At 45.1% G+C, this 19,721-nt stretch overlaps 2 protein-coding genes across 6 annotated transcripts in view; one reads left to right on the top strand and one right to left on the bottom strand.

The window, feature by feature from the left end:
- Nucleotides 1-595: 595 nt before the first annotated feature.
- Nucleotides 596-19,721, top strand: part of CMSS1 (cms1 ribosomal small subunit homolog) — a 177,378-nt gene continuing 158,252 nt past the window's right edge. Inside the window, exon 1 of one of the 3 annotated variants that reach the window (XM_032972603.2) lies at nucleotides 596-1,087. In XM_032972603.2, the coding sequence (XP_032828494.2) occupies nucleotides 1,027-1,087 (61 nt within the window). In that variant the 5' untranslated portion in view covers nucleotides 596-1,026. The remainder of the gene's footprint in view (nucleotides 1,088-19,721) is intronic. The other 2 variants (XM_032972601.2, XM_032972600.2) reach the window with 2 other exon arrangements.
- The window catches only part of LOC116952906 (filamin-A-interacting protein 1-like), a 128,410-nt gene continuing 116,303 nt past the window's right edge, over nucleotides 7,615-19,721 (bottom strand). For all 3 annotated transcript variants that reach the window (XM_032972598.2, XM_076074678.1, XM_032972599.2), the window contains 2 exons: nucleotides 12,587-12,832; nucleotides 7,615-9,569 (listed from right to left, as the gene is read on the bottom strand). In XM_032972598.2, coding sequence (XP_032828489.1) covers nucleotides 12,632-12,832 — 201 coding nt within the window. In that variant the 3' untranslated portion in view covers nucleotides 7,615-9,569; nucleotides 12,587-12,631. The remainder of the gene's footprint in view (nucleotides 9,570-12,586; nucleotides 12,833-19,721) is intronic.

The following is a 19,721-nucleotide window of genomic DNA, read 5'->3' as shown; positions in this document are numbered from 1 at the left end:
GAAGTTGTAAACTGAGTGTACCAGCCTGCAATAGATTAATGTGTCCGTCCGTCCGTCCCCTTTCAATACTTTAACGAAGTGAAATCTCGTGCTGTTGGGGTGTAAAAATAAAATTGCGCAAAATTCCAATGTTCCTACCAGCCCACCCTGCAGGGACCTGTTTGTAGAGGGCCGTCCATAAATGACGTCACGAACCTGGTGGGGGGGGGGAAAGTCAGACACTTGTGACGATGTGTGACGAAGGGGGGGGGGGGGGTTTGAGAAATGTGACGTTACATCAAAATGCGCAACTTTAAATAAATACAGACAACACGTTCTGCTTAATTAAATATACTTTTGAATGTTTTCTCCTACAACATCAGAGTGCAGCGCCACATTAAACACGCACTACAATGACAATAGTTTAAAGCGATTTGAAGCGTGTTTTATTTTTTTAGGGGAGGGGGGCAGAGCTTTGTGACGTCATACTTGAGAGAGGGGGGGGTCTGACTTTTTGTGACGCCGTGCGACGAAGAGGGGGGGGGTCAAAAATCGCGTGACGTCATTTATGGACGACCCCAGAGATGGAGCGGTGACCGCGGTTCGTGTATCAGGGAACCATCATCGACCGCTGCATCTCGTTCGTCGTCACACTGCAAAGCGCGTTTGGTCAACGAGCATCCTCATCATGCAGCAGTGGCTAGCTCATGGCTGACAATGAGCTCGACACGATTGAGGCCATCATCACCATCACACGTGGCGCTGCCGGACACTGCGCACATCATCAACAACGGGACAAAAAGTATATAGATTGTTGGTGTTGTTATTCACTTCGGGGCTTATGCGAGCTGGGAAATTCGCTGCGTTTTTCCCTCCCGCCTCTCACCCCCCCACCCACCACCACCACTACCACCACCACGACTTCGTGTGCCACTCTCTTCGCGGCAGCCCGCCGCAACATCCACACGGGGGCTCCCACCACCCACACACAACCACCACACACACACAACCATCAGCAACACCACCAGCACCACCAGCAACTCCTTCATGGCTGACGACCTGGGACAAGACTGGTGGCTGCGGGAGAACGCGGCGGAGCAGCGGTCAGGTGAGGAGAGCCGCCGACCCCGCCTCGCTCTCTCTCTCTCTGCTGCGTGAGCTTGGCACGTGGCCACCCCCCCCCCGCTGACCCCTCGGTGTCCCCACGGTGTCCCCTCGACCACGGTGTCCCCTCGACCACGGTGTCCCCTCGGTGTCCCCACGCGCCTCGGGGCGCAGTTGAGGCAGCGGCGTCCTCATCCTCCTCGACCCCCACGTGTATGGCGCGCCCCACACCACCACCACCACCGGCTGCGCTGCCGTTACTCAGACACCACCACGGCTCATCGTCGTGCCCGGCGTCTTGCTCGGCGTCCCCCTGCCGGGGTGGAACTGACCGGGAGCGGCGTGAATGTAAAAGTCGCCGACGGCCACGCGATTGTTACCCACGAGGCGGATGAGACGCGTGTGTGTGTGTGTGTACAGTGCGCCACACTGTACACACACGCACGCGCGCCGCGCTTGTTAACGGCTCGGGATGAGATAAAGTCGGCAATTTAAAAAAAATTCCCGATGGCTTCTCGAGTTCTTGGTTTATTTTGTTTTGTTTGCGAACACGCCGAGGTGACACGCGTGCTGCGTGTCGTGCCGCGTGGAAGCTGGGGCGCAGCAGTCGGCAGGGCTAAGTGCGGAACGTGGACCGCTGTGTGGACTTCGACATCATCATCATCTTCCTCCTCTCTCTCTCCACGGCGTTGTTCTATACACGCGTGGCCGCCAGGTGGCGATGTGAGACCTCTGATCGAGCGAACTGTTACAGACAGGCTGGTCCCCTTCACCTGATGATGAAGGACGCTTGTGTTGTGGCCGAAAACGTCGTGATTTTTTTGTTGTTTTATTTTTTTACCTACGTGACTTTACCGAATAGAACCAAAGAGTATGGATCCTTGCAGTCACGAAAGCTTCAAATCTAGAATTAATATATCTACGTGGTGACTTTACCGAAAGGACCAAGAATGTGAATCCCTGCAGTTGCGAAAGCTTTAAATCAAAATTTATATTGCTTGAATGTGTGTGAAAAACATGATGATTGCTTGTGTTGCAGTCGAAACATTGTGAGAATTGTATTGTTTTAGATTTGTATTATTTTGTTGTTTCCCTTCTACGTGACTTTACCGAAAGAACCAAGAATGTGAATCCCTGCAGTCACGAAAGCTTTAAATCAAAATTTATATTATTTGAATGTGTGTGAAAAACGCACCTGATGATGATTGCTTGTGTTGCAGTAGAAACAGTGTGAGAATTGTATTGTTTTAGATTTGTATTATTTTATTGTTTCCCTTCTACGTGGTGACTTTACCGAAAGAACCAAGAATATAATAAGTAATATTTAAAAAAAAACTTTAAAAAAAACACGCTTTAATGAAATGTACCGTACTAGTGATGGCAGAACTCCCGAAGCTTGCCACAACGTAAGGGGCCGTGGCCAATGACAGCCAACGTCAGTGGACAATTAGACCCAAGCCGAAACATAACATGTAAAAAATGATGTTTTAAAATGTTTATTTTTATTTTTTATGATATAATATAGTATTGTCATCAGTATGACATAAGTATACCAAGTTTGCAGTCGATACCACATTGGGAAGTGGGTTAAAATTGAGTTACAAGATTTGAGGATACAACAACAGACAGTGAGTTAAAAGAAAGCGTGTCATCTCCATAAATATAAGGCAAAGTTGTGAATGTGTGTGTTCAAAATGTTTAGCGTACTTCCCGACATGCAACAAAACTTGAAATTTGCCATGTGGATACTTTCCAGACTGTACACCATGCAAAAATTATAAAAAATACACTTTTTGGGGGGGGGGGCTTAATGCATATTTATTTTTTGCACAGCAAGTCAGCTGTGACATCAAATCTGTCACGTGACCCGCGCACGTGGAAGCGTAACGCATTGTAGTGTAGCGGTTAGTGCGCCGCGCTACGAACCCGGCCACCCGAGTTCGATTCCCGCTCACGGCCACCAGCGGTGACGATTATTTGAACCGGTCCTGGGCCTCCCCTAGGTCTACTCAGCCTCGAACGAGTAACTGCTGTGGTGTGTGAACATCGCCACTGCGGAGACAAAGGTGGTGGATCCAAGTCCCGGGCGAAGCCGGGTAGTACAGCTAGTAATCAATATAAATCGATGTAAAAGACAGATCCCCACCCGATAGTGTGCCGATGTTTGGTACATGACAAGACAAAGATCCCCCCGCCTGTAGCCTTCACAGACTGTTGGGGCAAGTGCTGTTAGCGAGTAGCACCTATAAAGGTCGGCACGGCACACGAGGGGGTGGGGGGCCAGCACCACGCCCGGCCGCCTTTGTCTCCCTAGCGGCGATGTTTACACACAGGTACTAATTTGAGGCTGAGTCGACCTAGGGGGGCCCAGGACCGGTTCAGACAATCGTCACCGGTGTTGGCCGTGAATCAAACCGCCTCACCACCGCTCCATAATCTACACTACTTTATACATACAATGTATCATCTGCGACGTTTCGGGCAAGCGGACCTCAATAGCCCAAAACGTCGATTTTACACACAGCATATGTAAGGAAGTGTGATTTACGAGCTTGTTGAGTGGTTTTGTGAATTGTCCTTGGGGCCGTCCATAAATGACGTCACGCACCTAGGGGGGTGGGGGGGGGGTCAGACTTTTTAATAAATGTCTCCTACAACATCAGAGTGCAGCGTCACATTAAATACGCACTACAATGACAATAGTTTAAAGCGATTTGAAGCATGTTTTATATATTTTTTTGGGGGGGGGGGGAGCAGAGCTTTGTGACGTCATATTTGAGGGGGGGGGGGTCTGACTTTTTGTGACGCCGTGTGACGAAGGGGGGGGGGGTCAAAAATCGTCCACAATAGCGTGACGTCATTTATGGACGGCCCCTTTGTGCACCACTGGGCTAATGCAGCACCACCTCCACATAATTAGTTTAATGCTGGTAATTATTAATACTAAAAGGTTTTTGGGGTTAGGTCGCGTTATTTATAAATGTGTCGCAACCCTCCACCACCCGACACGGCCAATCAGTAAAAAAAAGTGTCACGTTGACAAAAGACAAATATATTCTTAGTTTTTTCGGTAAAGTCACGTTGAAGAGAAACAACAGAATAACAAAATATATATAAAACAATAAAAAATTCTCACGACGTTTCGACCATAACTCAAACGGTCATCATCAGGTATGTCGGTTTGCATAAATTTATGCAAATATATATATTTTGTTATTCTGTTGTTTCTCTTCAACGTGACTTTACCGAAAAAACTAAGAATATGAATTACTGCAGTCACGAAAGCTTTAAATCAAAAAGACAAATAGTTCACGACTTTAAGCCCACCGATGTGTTGAAGAGTGAATCCACAACATTGACAATTTTGAGTACGACGTTTCGCTGGAAATTACAGCCAGCATCTTCAGGCGATTTGTCAAGCCATACACCTGCTTCCAGTATTAAATAGTGCAAGATGACGTCAGCAGTGGCAGAGCATGCTTGCCAACAAGGACATTCAATTGATTTTGATAACGTTGTGTGTTAAGTGTTATGCAGAAATAATTATTACTGGCCAAGATTAGTTAGAGAATGAAATTAAAGTGAGAAGAATTCAAATAATTTAAATCGCTGTGATAGCTATAGACTCAGCGCAGCCTGGAAGCGAATTATTAAGTAATACACAACACATTGCAATTCTTTACAGGTGAGTCACATGCTAAGTGGCTTATTACTGATCTATTACATAATTGCAATTCCCCACCCACACCTCTGCCTCTGATCTCGAATCCTGATGGGGTTCAACAACGATGACGGCATCCTGCACTATTTAAGACCGGAAGCAGGTGGATGGCTTCACTATTCTAGTAAATCGCCCGAAGATGCAGGATGTAGTGTTCAGAGGAACGTCGTACTCAAATTGTAAATGTTGTGGAGCCACTTTTCAACACACCGGTGTTCTAAAGTAGTGAAATATTTGTCCTTTTTTAACGTGACGCATTTTTTTTATTGATTGGCCATGTTGGGTGGTGGAGGGTTGCGACACATTTATAAATAACGCGATCTATACCAAAAACCTTTATTATGAATAATATTGGTCGCGAAAGCCTACGTGTTAAACTGCTGGTAATGAGTTCGTCAGCAATTTCATCATCATGAGTGGTGGTTGTGAGTACTGGTTCATTGGTAGTTCCTTACTCGGACACCATTTTGCCATCCTCACCTTTCAAATTATTAACTCTTGAGATGACCGAAGAGATGGAGGCCCAGACAGATGTAGCGAGATGAGAGATATACGGACGAGAAATAGAGCTGTAACATATGATTAGAAGAGACATTTTGTATAGAAATATTGTGAAATTAGATGAGAGAGCTGCATACAAGGTAAACAGATATATTAATTAGTGTATAATGTTAATTCGATCTCCATGTTTTATTCGGATCTGAATTCAAGCTGATATTTGGTGCGTATCTATTTATTTTTTCATCAATCCAGGTCTTCTTGAGCATATTGGGGCCCTATGTTTTTGCTTAGCTTGCTTAAGCCTGGCACCACGGATTGTTAGAATCAGCCTTTTGGTCATCAGCGTCACCTATATTAGCATCTGCAGCAATGTCATCATCGGCTGTTTCAGCAGCAATATTAGCATCACCGTTGCATTTTCAGCAACCATATCACAGTACATCCGCCTTTGCGTCATCATCAGCTGTATGATCAGCAATTTTAGATGCTCTTTATCAGTAGGTTTTTATTTTATCTCTAAATAATAATTGGCCATTTCATCATTACAAACATCAGCAGCCATTTAATTGTCATTTTGATAATTTCCAGTTCTAAATAATCAGCCATTCACCCTCATCATCAGCCATATTATCAGTCATTATCTTTGATTTGTATGACTGCGTTTTCTTTTCAACAACAGCCATGTCATCATCATGATCATAGATATTGTCCGTGCCCTTTTTAACTGGGTTTTCATTGCATAAGATCTGCTGGATAAAGACTTTCTCTTGCCATTGCCACCCCTCAGTCATATGATGCTCCAATCCATCTCACTTCTGTACATGAACAGTGGCCAAGGTTGGAGTACACTCATCACATCTGGGGTGGAGTTTCACGCTGCCACTGGAGTGCATCATAGAATCCAACATAATAGCAGTTTGGTTGAGTGATGATCCATTGCTCAGTTATTCATTCCAGTCGCTCTCTTATAGTCATTCCGTCCATCCTTGTCACTATTGCTGTCATGAATGTTACACCTTCATACCCAAGCCAGTGTCAACGACTCATTCAAGTAGATTGACTTTCAAATCATCCCCATTCTGTGTTCAAGCTCAATATTTGCAGGGCACATCATTTGTCATCTTCTTTCCTTGCACTGCTCCACCTTGGAACTGCCTCCTTTTGATCCGTTTTGCCAGGCTCATGTTACCTTGCCCAACTACAGTAATATATTACGTGTAAACGTTTAATGAGGTATTTGTTGCTGCCTTATTTGCATTATTTGACTTTGTGCGTGTGCTCAGTGGGTACAGTTAAATATAACAAATAAATAACTACAATCTAAGTGGAACAAAACTAACATACTTTCTGTATTCTCTGTGACCAGAACTCAATCTCATTGCTCCACTATCCAGCAGTGGGTTGTCATGGCTGATAAGGAGTGGGGTGATTTGTCTTCAAACTGAAAAGCAGTACACGGGAAAAAAAAAAACTTGTATTTACCAGCAAAAACATTCAAACAATAATAATCTATGATAATAGGTTTTTTCCCTTTCTGGCAATAAAACACGTGTTAAGATGTTAAAACACCAAACTGAAACCTTTGCAAGGAATCATGTCTGCATTAACCACAGATACTTGTGGTGAAAATACAAACAAAAAAAACATGCTCTGACAGTATATGCATTGTCTTTGACACTGATTGGTCCACACCAGAGACAGCTTTCTTTAGAGCCTAGTCTCAAACAGTGTTAGACCAGAGGACGCCAAAAGGTGAACAGCACAAAAACAATGCCACAATCAGGGCATTTATAGCTTGTGGTGAGCAGCTACAATATGGGATTATTATTAGCAATATTTGCTACCACAGAAAAACTCCAATTAACCTGGGTAAACTAATGAATATGGTGAAAATGTTCTCGTCCATGCTGATATGAGGGGGCACTGTGGACAGATTACCTGCTAACAAATCATCTGGAATGTGTCCTTTATCATCAGGTATCGGAAGATAAGCAGGGGTTGAGCCTGGCTCGTGTTTAGATGGGTGACTGCCATGGGTTATGTTGTGGACGGCAGACGGTGATGCAGCATTATCCATGTTGTTGTACTTCTGTGCCCCCGCATCTATGCTTACTTGCCTTCACCCACGAGCTATGACCAGCTTGACCTTGCAGCATGGCCGTATAACATCCATAACCCGTACAACATGGTGAGGAGGCTGTCATCCAGCAGCGGATTGACAAGGGGCTGTACATGTACGTAATGCAACACCAGCAGCATGCATCTAAAAGCGTCGACTGTCGCGTACAAAGATAACGCAGTAAACTTAAAACAGAAAAATGGGGAAAAACTTTATTGCACCGTAAGTGATGAGCAATGTGTACATGTTGGTCTTGTAGGATTACAACGTTTAACCAAATGGATATTGCGCAGTAACGGTTTTAACATCGCTAAGTTATTGTCTGCGTGAAAAGCAAATAGATTTGAGTGTTGTTGAGAGGGCAGGGAAAAAAATCATCGTTCTGTTCCCCTTCTTGCTGTTTTAGCAGTAGGGATTCCCTTCCTCTTTTGCATGGGCCGTAGTGGCTGCTCTGCCTCCCGTAAAAGCCTGTTCATCACCCCTGTGACACACCAGTAGGTGATCAGTGATAGACATATCAGTACAGACACAGTGCTCCCATCGCTAGACGATCCGCTAACCCCTGCCGCCGAGCAACTGCGTTACAGGTGTGCACGGCCGCACGTGGCTACACCCTCCGATGCTTGAATATTTACACCATAAATTAATCCAGGAGCCTCCCCCCACAGATGCAGAGAGGACATAGTTCTCTGATGTGTTTTATGGTTGTGCCGGTATATTGTTCGACACGATGTCCGACGATTCACTCCACGTGTTAGGAGCTTCTGAATTCAGTTCCTGACGTGGAGTGAAACGTCGGACGTCACATCGAACAGCTTGCGGTACAACCCCAAAAAACGTAAGAGAACTACATAGCACAACCGTGACAAAAAAACTACGCACTACAGAGAGGACATCCTTTACATACAGAGGGATTGACAATTCGTGTTTTAAAAGCTAAAAAAAAAATCAATGCATAGCACCATAAGAAGGTAAGGCAGCCAATGCATGTGTGCATATAGCAATCAGGTGCTGTATTTACGGTATATAACTTATCAATTCTACAAAAGGGGGGGGGGGGGGGCATCTGTAATTTCAGTGCATTGTCCCTGAATATTTTGGCTGTGACAGCATTCTGGGAATTGGCACTGGGAGCTCTTCTCAGTACAAATCACATGGTGGTAGATACTCTACCCAATTTTAGAGCCTCTGAGCCAACATGCCAAGAGACCAGTCAGTTTCTCAGGAAATAAGTGAATTTTACAGCGGGAAGGAATGAAAATGACTCAGTTTTCCTGTTGCTCTGACAATGCGGTCCAATGTGTACGGATGCGTTTGACGGGTTAAGAATTTATTTAAAAACGCACACGTTTCAGTGGTAAAAGCGTAACCGTCGTGGGGAAATTTTCGGGAGTTTATTTATTTACGAGAACACTTGACAGTCCCCACCGGCAGCAGAATACCTGCAATGTGTAAAGGAAGTTTTATTTTTGTTGCTAAAATTCAAACAAGCAAAACACGGTGCTCAATGCAGGGCTTGCAAATAGTGATCTGATGATTTTTTGTTGTTGTTACAATTGTCTGGTCTTTTATTTTCGGAATACTGTGTAACGCAAATTCGGCACAGGACATAAAATACACGTTTTTGTTCAATGAACACAGCACAGCAAATTCAGTGTGTACATAAAGCTCCCTGCACTTTTACAAAAAAAATATTAACTTTTTGCTTCAGCCAAGAGAAAACAAACCTAGTTGTTGCTTGGTACAATATTATAACACATTGTTCCAAAGGAGAGAAAAAAAATGATGAAGAATGAAAAACAACAGTACTTCCAATGTCACACTGCATTAGGATCTGTAGGCTTTGGTGCGACGTTATTTGATTGAGTTAGCCAAGTCTGGCTGTAAGCCACACGAGAAGGAAATGTTGTAACATAATTACGGACCGCCGTCTCCTGGGCCACACATTCACGATTTTTTTGTATTTTACATGAAAAAAATAATAATAAAAAGAAAACAGCAGGATTTGGTCACTCCATCCGCCCCCCGCAGCCCCAGCAGCTGTTCTGACGGTCGTCTGGTGAACGCTGCGTGCGAACGTTACTCCAGTGGCGTTTGATTTTCCTCTTGCCTGTTTTCATCATAGGTACCCCCGCTGTCTTCAAACTATCGGAAGAGAAAATAGAAAAACAAATGTAAATGCACACGAGCCGTTGTCATTTACCTCTCCTTATTGGGGAGGCGGGGGTGGGAGGGTGCTCTTGTGGACGTGGTGTAGATGGTCTTGTGCAGGGCTTAATTGTTCGTGGATTTCCATGGGGAAGGGAAGGAGCGTGGCGAGGGAGGGCAGATAAATATTTTCTTGAGCTCAGCCCAAGTTGGCTCCAACTGGAACCCTGGAATTGTGTTTTCGAGGAATTCCGTAACAATGGCGGTGATGTACAAGGACATGTAACAAAAAGTCGGGCACATTTGTCAACAACACTGCCCTGAAGGGGGAAAAACTGTAGTGTACGAGAAAAAAAAGCACGTGAGCTCAGAGCTCTTGTTAACAACCTAATGATGTTGGATGTAACCTCCAGCGAAATGTCATGTATAAAATCGTAAAAATGTTGCTTATTTTCAGCATTCCTATTTTGCTAATAAACCAAATCGATATGCATATTTGCCCACGTGTCAACCTGATTTGATTGCCCTTGTGTGGGGGGGTTATAATTAGCAATTGGCATTTTACCTACATGGTCTAACCAAAAATGAGGCAGTTGTGAATCATAGTATAACACATTACGTTTCTGGTAAATGTCCTTCATAGTAGAGAGATAAAGGCCAGAAAGATTGAGTTGGCGACGCCTATTAATCACTCAACACATTGATGAATGGTTTATTTAGTTATTTTGTTACGCAAACGAATTCAGCCTTCTCCCATAATGACGTTCATGTGCCTAATCCCCTTTGGCTCTGAGGAGCCAAGCAGTTTTGGCCTGCCCCGTATTTGGATGGTGGGATCACCAGAGAAAAGCTTCATTGGTCCAGAATGAGATGCTGGAGTAATGGGCACTCTCTTGCTAATGGGCACTCTCTTTGCTTTGCCAATGCTCAATGAGCCATATGTTACAACGAGATCTCGTCTGCTGGGAGGGCATAAACGTTCCAAAGGTATCATTTGAATGAGGATGGGTATTGCAGTGTCCTGGCTTAAATCCCACTCTCACTTAACAAAATATCTGGCCATCACACGTGTAATTTGTTACACTGATGCACAAAACAGGTTGATTGTAAGCTGCACAAACTTCATTTGTTTTGTACATAGCAGTAAACATGTTAGAATCACACTAACGTCTGTAGTCAATACAGTGAGGGGAAAAAGTATTTGATCCCCTGCTGATTTTGTACGTTTGCCCAATGACAAAGAAATGACCAGTCTATAGTTTTAATGGTAGGTTTATTTGAACAGTGAGAGACAGAATAACAACAAAAAAATCCAGAAAAACGCATGTCAAAAATGTTATAAATTGATTTGCATTTTAATGAGGGAAATAAGTATTTGACCCCTCTGCAGAACATGACTTAGTACTTGGTGGCAAAACCCTTGTTGGCAATCACAGAGGTCAGACGTTTCTTGTAGTTGGCCACCAGGTTTGCACACATCTCAGGAGGGATTTTGTCCCACTCCTCTTTGCAGATCTTCTCCAAGTTATTAAGGTTTCGAGGCTGGCGTTTAGCAACTCAAACCTTCAGCTCCCTCCACAGATTTTCTATGGGATTAAGGTCTGGAGACTGGCTAGGCCACTCCAGGACCTTAATGTGCTTCTTCTTGAGCCACTCCTTTGTTGCCTTGGACGTGTGTTTTGGGTCATTGTCATGCTGGAATACCCATCCACGACCCATTTTAAATGCCCTGGCTGAGGGAAGGAGGTTCTCACCCAAGATTTGACGGTACATGGCCCCGTCCATCGTCCCTTTGATGCGGTGATGTGGCCTGTCTCCTTAGCAGAAAAACACCCCCAAAGCATAATGTTTCCACCTCCATGTTTGACGGTGGGGATGGTATTCTTGGGGTCATAGGCAGCATTCCTCCTCCAAATACGGCGAGTTGAGTTGATGCCATAGAGCTCCATTTTGGTCTCATCTGACCACAACACTTTCACCCAGTTGTCCTCTGAATCATTCAGATGTTCATTGGCAAACTTCAGACGGGCATGTATATGTGCTTTCTTGAGCAGGGGGACCTTGCGGGCGCTGCAGGATTTCAGTCCTTCACGGCGTAGTGTGTTACCAATTGTTTTCTTGGTGACTGGTCCCAGCTGCCTTGAGATCATTGACAAGATCCTCCCGTGTAGTTTTGGGCTGATTCCTCATCGTTCTCATGATCATTGCAACTCCACGAGGTGAGATCTTGCATGGAGCCCCAGGCCGAGGGAGATTGCCAGTTGTTTTGTGTTTCTTCCATTTGCGAATAATCGCACCAACTGTTGTCACCTTCTCACCAAGCTGCTTGGCAATGGTCTTGTAGCCCATTCCAGCCTTGTGTAGGTCTACAATCTTGTCCCTGACATCCTTGGAGAGCTCTTTGGTCTTGGCCATGGTGGAGTGTTTGGAATCTGATTGATTGATTGATTGCTTCTGTGGACAGGTGTCTTTTATACAGGTAGCAAGCTGAGATTAGGAGCACTGCCTTTAAGAGTGTGCTCCTAATCTCAGCTCGTTACATGTATAAAAGACACCTGGGAGCCAGAAACCTTTCTGATTGAGAGGGGGTCAAATACTTATTTCCCTCATTAAAATGCAAATCAATTTATAACATTTTTGACGTGTTTTTCTGGATTTTTTGTTGTTATTCTCTCTCTCACTGTGGGCAAACGTACAAAATCAGCAGGGGATCAAATACTTTTTTCCCTCACTGTAAATGGTGGATTGCTGAATTCCAAAAGATAGCTCGTAGTTTATTATAAATTCCAAATGAGTACTTTTTTAAAGCACAGCACAATATATGATATAGTACTATGACACAAGCACACATCATTACTATACTTTATTATTAAACATCGCCATAAAATAAAAGTTTCCCCTCAATCTACTCTCAGCAGGCAGCGTGTGTATGTTCGTGCCAAAGCGTGGTCTGATTTTTTTTTTTCCCCAAGCAGAGTAGTTTCAGTTTTTTTGTCGGGGTCGTTTGTTTTTACCGTTATCCCCGCCTTCAGCAAGCGGCGTCGATGGTGGCCCCCTCGCTAGTTTTTGCCGGCGGGGCCGGCTAGGCCGCCGTAGACGTTCGGCTTCTTGAGCTCGATGCGCACGGGCTGCCCGGCCTCGAGCCGCCCGCCAGCCGAGGTCCCCGCCGGCACCGAGCCGGCCGCGATGCTCTTTCCTGCTCGGACGCTGCGCGGCACGGGGATGCGCGTGGAGACGCCGGGCCTCTGCGCCTGAGAGTCCTGCGTGAGATGGGGGCGGAAGGGGCGGTTAGGGACGTTACACTTAACACGTTTAAGGTACAAAGAGGAAAGAAAAAGGTGAAGGTGCGGCCCCACGACTCTTGCTCTCGTCGCCCTGCGCCAACCAGCGCGGCGAGGTCGACTCGAATGATCCACGACCCGCGCGGCATGGGAATTTCGTCATCCAGCAGGACAGGCTGTAAATGTAAAGGTGCATCCCTGTGATTGCATACTCACCACCGCTGGAGTAAGACCTTCCACTAGACGGTGCTCTGGAGGGTATTTGGCCTATTCTTCCACACAAGGCAGATGTCTCGCAATTGGCGAGACATCTGTGTCGCTTTAGATGCCTTTCATCGTAAGAAAAGTATTAATTCACAGCCCCTTGTCAATCCACTGCTGGGTGAAGGCCTTCCCAGACCGTGTTGAATTATGTGGCACCCATTCCAGGTGGATTATAAGTACGAATATAATGTATGGTATTTCTGAACTTGCATGACACGCCCCACATCGGTAATTTGCCACTTTACTTAATGGAGTATTTATATGTAAATTAGTATTTACGAGTATGCGTATTACAATAATGTTGCACACATGCTGAATATTTAATGTGCTGACCTATATGTAAAAAACACGAAACTTTAACCGTGCCTTTGGGACCACGTTATAAACTACTGCATCTTATTTACACATCCCGGAATTTCTATATTTTAATGAATCCTGGAAGAGTGAGTGGGAAGTGAATTGCGCTATAAACCGTGTGAGCTGAGTTTGATTGCCAGCCACAGCTCATGTCAGTGGCAAGTAATGTCTGAGCCAACCCTGGCCATCAACCCACATTGACCCCGTGTGGTGAAGTATAACCTACGTGGCATCCAGCAGTAGATTTACAAGGGGGCTATAAATACTTATATTATGAAAGCTGTACCAAATTTAGTGGGCACATCTGACTGCGTGTGCTAAATAGACCGATGCCAGAAGTCACAGAAAAGTTTATCTGAGCTACAGAACATAATTTTTTCCCAATTCTGGTAATGCATGCAACATGCAGCGTGCGCTCATAAAACATGCACTCTGGTTTTTTTTTACGTAAAGATCTGCAACTAGTTAAAAATACCGTACAGGAGAATGTGATATATCGATGTACCAGAAAAGACTGCTGTGCTAGCTTTGGCTGGATATTCAGTAGAAATACCTCAGGCTCAGAGCCAAACTACAACATTCTAACGAGACAACATTGCTAAATAGTTGTGTGATGAAAAAACAACGAATAATACTGGCACAAAGAAGAAAAATTCTATCATAGGTGACATTTTGGACAATGGCACTTCTTCACAGTGAAGAGATTTAGATTCGCCACAGAAATGGAGTAATTATTTGTTGAAGACAGCGCTACACTCTATGGGGTCCTGATAGAAATTTTGTTTTCAGGATATTTGTTCAATTGGCATATGAACGTTGGAATATATTTTGTAACAACTCTTTCAAAGGTCGAAAAAGTAATAATGAACGCATTTGATTTAAGAGCAAAACTATGAAAACTTTGCTGACATTCCATTCCTGGGTACCCATAATGCAGTGCGGTATATTATTGAAGAAACACCTATTGTATACTTAGTGATACATTCCTAGGCTAAGCCATACCTTGCTGACTATTCAGCTAAGGTCACCGAGAGTAGGTTATTGCATGTTGTGGTCAATAGTATTTTTATACAAAAATTGTGGCACAGGAGTAAGAGAAGCAGAAGTTTATGGGAGGTGTTTTTTTTGTGTGGACATTTTCAGAGCCTTAGAAATTTAAAGAAAACTACAAGACTCAACTCTAACCAAGTCTACATGAAGCACTTATGAATGGTGTTCTTTCAAACGAGAGGACCGGGATTTGAGATCTGCCATCTATTTTCCAAGAAAATGTGCATTTATGCAATATTCTGGTAATCTGAGCACTCTCCCGTGACTTTCTTGCATACTGTCCAGCCCAATGTGGTCTGGGCTAAGCACAAATCCGCTGAAGTATTTCACGAAGTCGCATTTTGAACACGGTGACTTATAAGAAAAAAAATAAACTACACCCAGGTTACGTGGATTTTGTGAAATCTGCGAATCTGTATGAATCTGCAGTTGTGCTCGTGTGTATGTTGAACTTCTTTCACACAATACACAACCAACTGTGCTAATCGGAGGTGTGGGGGAAGGATAAGAAACGAAACATAAAAGCAGTTCTCTAAAAATGAGTTTTCAATCTAGATGTAAAAGTGCATAGCTCCAATGCCTTCCTAATATCGGAAGGAAGAGCGTTCCAGGTGGCCGCAGAAGCGCATCTCAAAGCGCGCGATGCAGTGACCATCTTTGTCCGACGGTTAGCCACAAGCCGCTGCGAGTATGAGCAGGGTACGCTTGACGATTTATGCTCCTCGAAATAACAAGAGTGTGGCCAGTGTTGTTTTACTGTTCGTCATCACTGTTTTTTCACACGGGAAATGTTTATTTTTCAAATCACTTAAATTCACTCATTGAGGAAGCGTTGCTGGTTTCAAAAATACAGGCAACGAAAACTGCTCGAATTTTTTTCCATCTCAAGTTTTGAGTTACATATGCAAAACTATATTTCATATTTGTGGTCTTTGTCGTCGCGAGACTTATCTGATATGATGGTGACGACTCCACCAGTTGAAAATGAGCTTTTATTGGATTTATTCCCTACTTTAAATGTTTTACTTCTCCGTAGGCTGCTCTCACAGCGGTGGAATGCAGCGTTAAACAGACACGTCGCTGGGTGGCCTGAAGGGAGTAACGCTTTTGCTCTTTGCGAACGCAGCTTCCAGCCTCTTGACAGCTGCCCACACAGCTTTGCAGCCGATGTCACGGGCAAGTCCTGATCTCACAGCGGGGGTTACCACTTGTCCTGGTTGTCACAGAATCGTCCTCCTCCTGACATTGCTGTGTTGGAAAATCTGTAAATATTCCCAGTGCATTTGGGAAATCTGTAAATGTTCCCAGTTTTTTTGTCGGTTGTGAGATCGTACTCCCCCTCAAGACGACACATTTCCATGTAGTCCTCCCCTCTTTCGGTAAGTTGAGATATTCTCCCCCCCCCCCACGAGATCTCCTGGTTATTTTGTACCCCATGGGCAGCAATCCAATCGCACAGCACTCTCTGGTATGAACAATCTACGTCGCATACATATGTTTTGCGGGGGGCACGTATGACGAGTCTTCTGTCATTCCCAAGTAGGGAGAGGGGGGGGCACTACTTGTGTATGTGTACACAGTGCCTCCCAAAAGTGCACTTTACATGCATCCTTCTGTCAGCTGATAAACACGACCGAAGGATGGAGAAGGGATTTTTTTTTTACGTTTTCCAACCCGGGTTGAAAGCGCTCATGCATTGGCTCTCTCAATCCGTCTGTCTGTAACATGGGGACACAATAGCTGTCGTAAAGATAATCCCGTTTAATTATAATTTTAGTTTAAAGTTGTGGTCCCAATAGGGACGTACCCTCTAGAAAACTGCCTTAAATTGACCACAGTGTTGCCCAAAAATTGCAGATTTAAACCAGTGCCAAAAGAACATTAGTGCACAAATATGTTTACATATTTTTCCCTGACAGCTGCACATACTGCTAAAAATATACTTCTCAGAATGATAAACGCACACTGTTTGAAAGCGTTACAGAATCCATTCTTACGCGTGTTTTTTTCTTCTTAAAAAAAACCACAGTTTTATTACATTCAAAAACACAGCGGCGCAGAAGTTGCCTTGGTCCGTCGGACTTGGCCGCGGCACCGTCTGTCCGCGACTCGGAGCTGCACTCTGACCCGAAGTGTGGACGTAGGGAGTTGTTTTAATTTGTCTGCAGGAGAGGTGACCTCACGGAGTGTGTGTCGGCTCGGCGGAAGGAGCCAAGAAGCCGTGCTAATGATGGGGCACAGCGCCAGAGGGGTTGATTACGGAACGCCTCATGTCGGGCCACCTCTTCTTGAGCCACTAATCGCAGGGAAAGGCTTCGCAGCACGGTGGAATTCGTCGTAAAAAAAATTTAAAATCACAACACGGCGAATATGGAATGTGATGTATAGTGCACGAATGACTGCATCTTGTTCGCTTGTAATTTATTTTCCGTTGGCTCCCTACACTTCCAGGGCATGATAAGACGTGCCGCCAACGCCGGCCGTGAGTAATGCTCGCAGGCGCTTCGTGGCTTTGCGTGGCGAAGTGTGCTGCTGCTGCCGCCGCCGCCGCCGCCGCCGCTGCTTCCCGTTGAGAGGATTATGCTTTTGGAATGCCGCGCTGCTCGCTCGCAGATCAACGAGCTTAGGCGCCGAAGACTGCGGATTTCACCGGTTACTTCGGAATTGCCGATAATTGGCGTTCCATCTTCTCGTTCTTGTGAATATAATTCCCTCCCCCCCCCCCCCCCCCTGCTTCCGTACTGTACCGCTCTGGAACGCACTTAAGCCACAAAAATTGGCATTCATTTTTGTTTGTAAAGCCAAGTAAAGAGCTCTCAATGCAAAACACGATCGTTTGTTTTGGAAACGTCCATTTTAATGCATTAATCGTCGTTATTTTGTCTTTGTGCCTCAATCCCTGTTTTCGATTATGTGCGAGCTTGACCGGTTAATTTGTCAGCGAAACGTTTTCTTTTTTGCTGCACGAGACTGGCTCAACGCACTCGAGAATTAAAACCTAATATTGGGGCAAAGCCGAGCTCCGGCATCCTCAGTTTCTGAGGGCTCGCTGCAGAGGAGGAGGAGGACGCGCACGGATGTGTGAAGCCTCCCGGCGCTCTCGGCAGAATGCAATGGCCGCACAGGGACGATAAGACCGTGGCCGCAACGGGGAGGGCCCTTTAAACGTATGCCAATGTGACAGGGCCGCGATGATGTCACTGAATTGGCGAATTTGCCACACAGCACACACCCAGCCCAGTGCTGTGGTCCCACCTGAAATAACAAGTTTGGTCCACGCGCCCGTGCCAGAGCGGTGTTGCTTGGCCACACAAAAGTTCACCGGCCACAGCAAGACAATTGGACTCGGCCCAATGCATAATGGGTTTTGTTTCTCGCTGTATTGTTATTGGAAGCACTTGCACCCGCAATTTTGCGTGTTTACGCACAGCCAGCTGTATAATTGGTGCTCGATAACAGCACTTGTCCGAGTATTTCGTAGCTTTTGGAGTACTCAATCGTGGCCATGGATTCCTGCCGTGGTGTAACGGTCACCACGCCTGACTTGTGATCCGTGGATCACCGGTTCGGCACAATCATTCCGGGACCACAGTTGAAACAGCGGGGCGAGTTTCTTAAATCCTACCCTTGCCTCTGTCCGCCCAGGTGCTGTCCACGTGATAAGCCACTTCGTTGAGCTATCAGTTGGGGCCAGGTTGCTCCAGAAAAATAACTATAAGCCCAGTGGGCTTTATCTGGTAAAATAAAAAGTTGAGTTTTTGTTTATTTACGTATAATGATTTGCTTACCTTTCCTATACTTTGCACTCATATCGTGTCTTTGTATTGTGGTAACTTTCTGACCCCCCCCCCCCCCCCTACTGGACATCTGTGACAAAGAGCTTCATAGCTCATCGGATTTCTTCAGGATAAATAAATAGAGATTCTGAATAAATAAAGATTCCGAGTGTAACTCAGTGCACCTCCCTTGGACGATCGTAAGGTCCACGGGTAGTGGGTCCTCCCACCCCTTCCAAGCCATCTGGCCAGTGTGGAAGAGCAGACAAATATTCTCTTTAGAGCCTTCACACCAACAGGGGCATGAGCAAGCAATTTCAGGGCTGTACCTTGGCCTTTGTATTGTAACCATTTGATTGCCACGTATTTGCAGCAGTTTCAGCCCAGAGGTTGCTTCTTGACACTCAGCAAAGTGCATCTAAACCCCATTAATGAATGTGTTGAGTTTTTATTGTTTGCACCAGTGCCCATGCAGTGTCAGTGTGTTTGTGTTTTATTTACAACAAAAATACCTCTAGGCCACAACATCGCCGTGTTTAATTCCACGACTCCGCCGCATTTGATATTACATTTGTCCATGTGCTTGCGTGTGCTTACATGCACAAAACATGGCTGGGTAGCTTTTCCACACACAAAGCAAATCTCCCCCCCCCAAGGAACGCGAGTTGGCGTTCCGCCTCCCCAGAACGTGTAGTCTCCGGGCAAAGATATCTTTAAAGACAATTACATTTTATGAAATTCCGCGTCGGCGCACATGCTGGAAGAGCAAAAAAAAAAACACTCGGACGGATTCTACGAGCGCTTACAGAGGAATTTTCAGCCTCTGGAGCATTCGGCATTCCATTCGCGGTGTGCAAAATAGGTTTGGCCATGTGATCAGCTGTGCATACATTGCAATTAATGGAGGCGCATTTCACCAATGTTTTGCATGCAAGCTCAAGCCAAGCCTACATGCTAAAGTGGTTCAACGCATTTATTTGACTTATAATTGTTTTCTTTCTGAATTCCCTGTGGCTAGGCAAAAAAAAAGTGTCCCCTCTAGATTTTCTACGTCCGTTTGTAAGTTGGGCATAACGATTGGCAGCGCTTCGTTAATCCACTGCTGGATGAAGGCCTCTGTGACATGCCGTGTTATGTCACGGACGTCTTTTGACCATACTTCACCGCTCCGGTCAATGTGGGTGGGTGAAGATGTGGCCAGGAATTGAATTTCGTGGTTTGGTTATCGGCGTGCAAACCGAATTCATTTTTCTCAGCGCTCAAAAAATTGCTGCACCGTTTTTACCACTGAGCTGGGGATAATTGTGATTAAACTGGTTATAAATGCATAACGTAAAAAAAGCAATTGTATTTCATTCTCCTGAAGTAACTGTTTTCATATTGGGAGTGGCGCACTCACCGTGCCTTACATTTATTTTATG

The sequence above is a fragment of the Petromyzon marinus genome, chromosome 49 (assembly GCF_048934315.1).
Source record: "Petromyzon marinus isolate PM22_M1 ecotype Great Lakes invasive population chromosome 49, UKy_Petmar_22M1.pri1.0, whole genome shotgun sequence".
NCBI lineage: Eukaryota > Metazoa > Chordata > Hyperoartia > Petromyzontiformes > Petromyzontidae > Petromyzon > Petromyzon marinus.
This window is presented reverse-complemented; position numbering and strand designations above follow the sequence as displayed.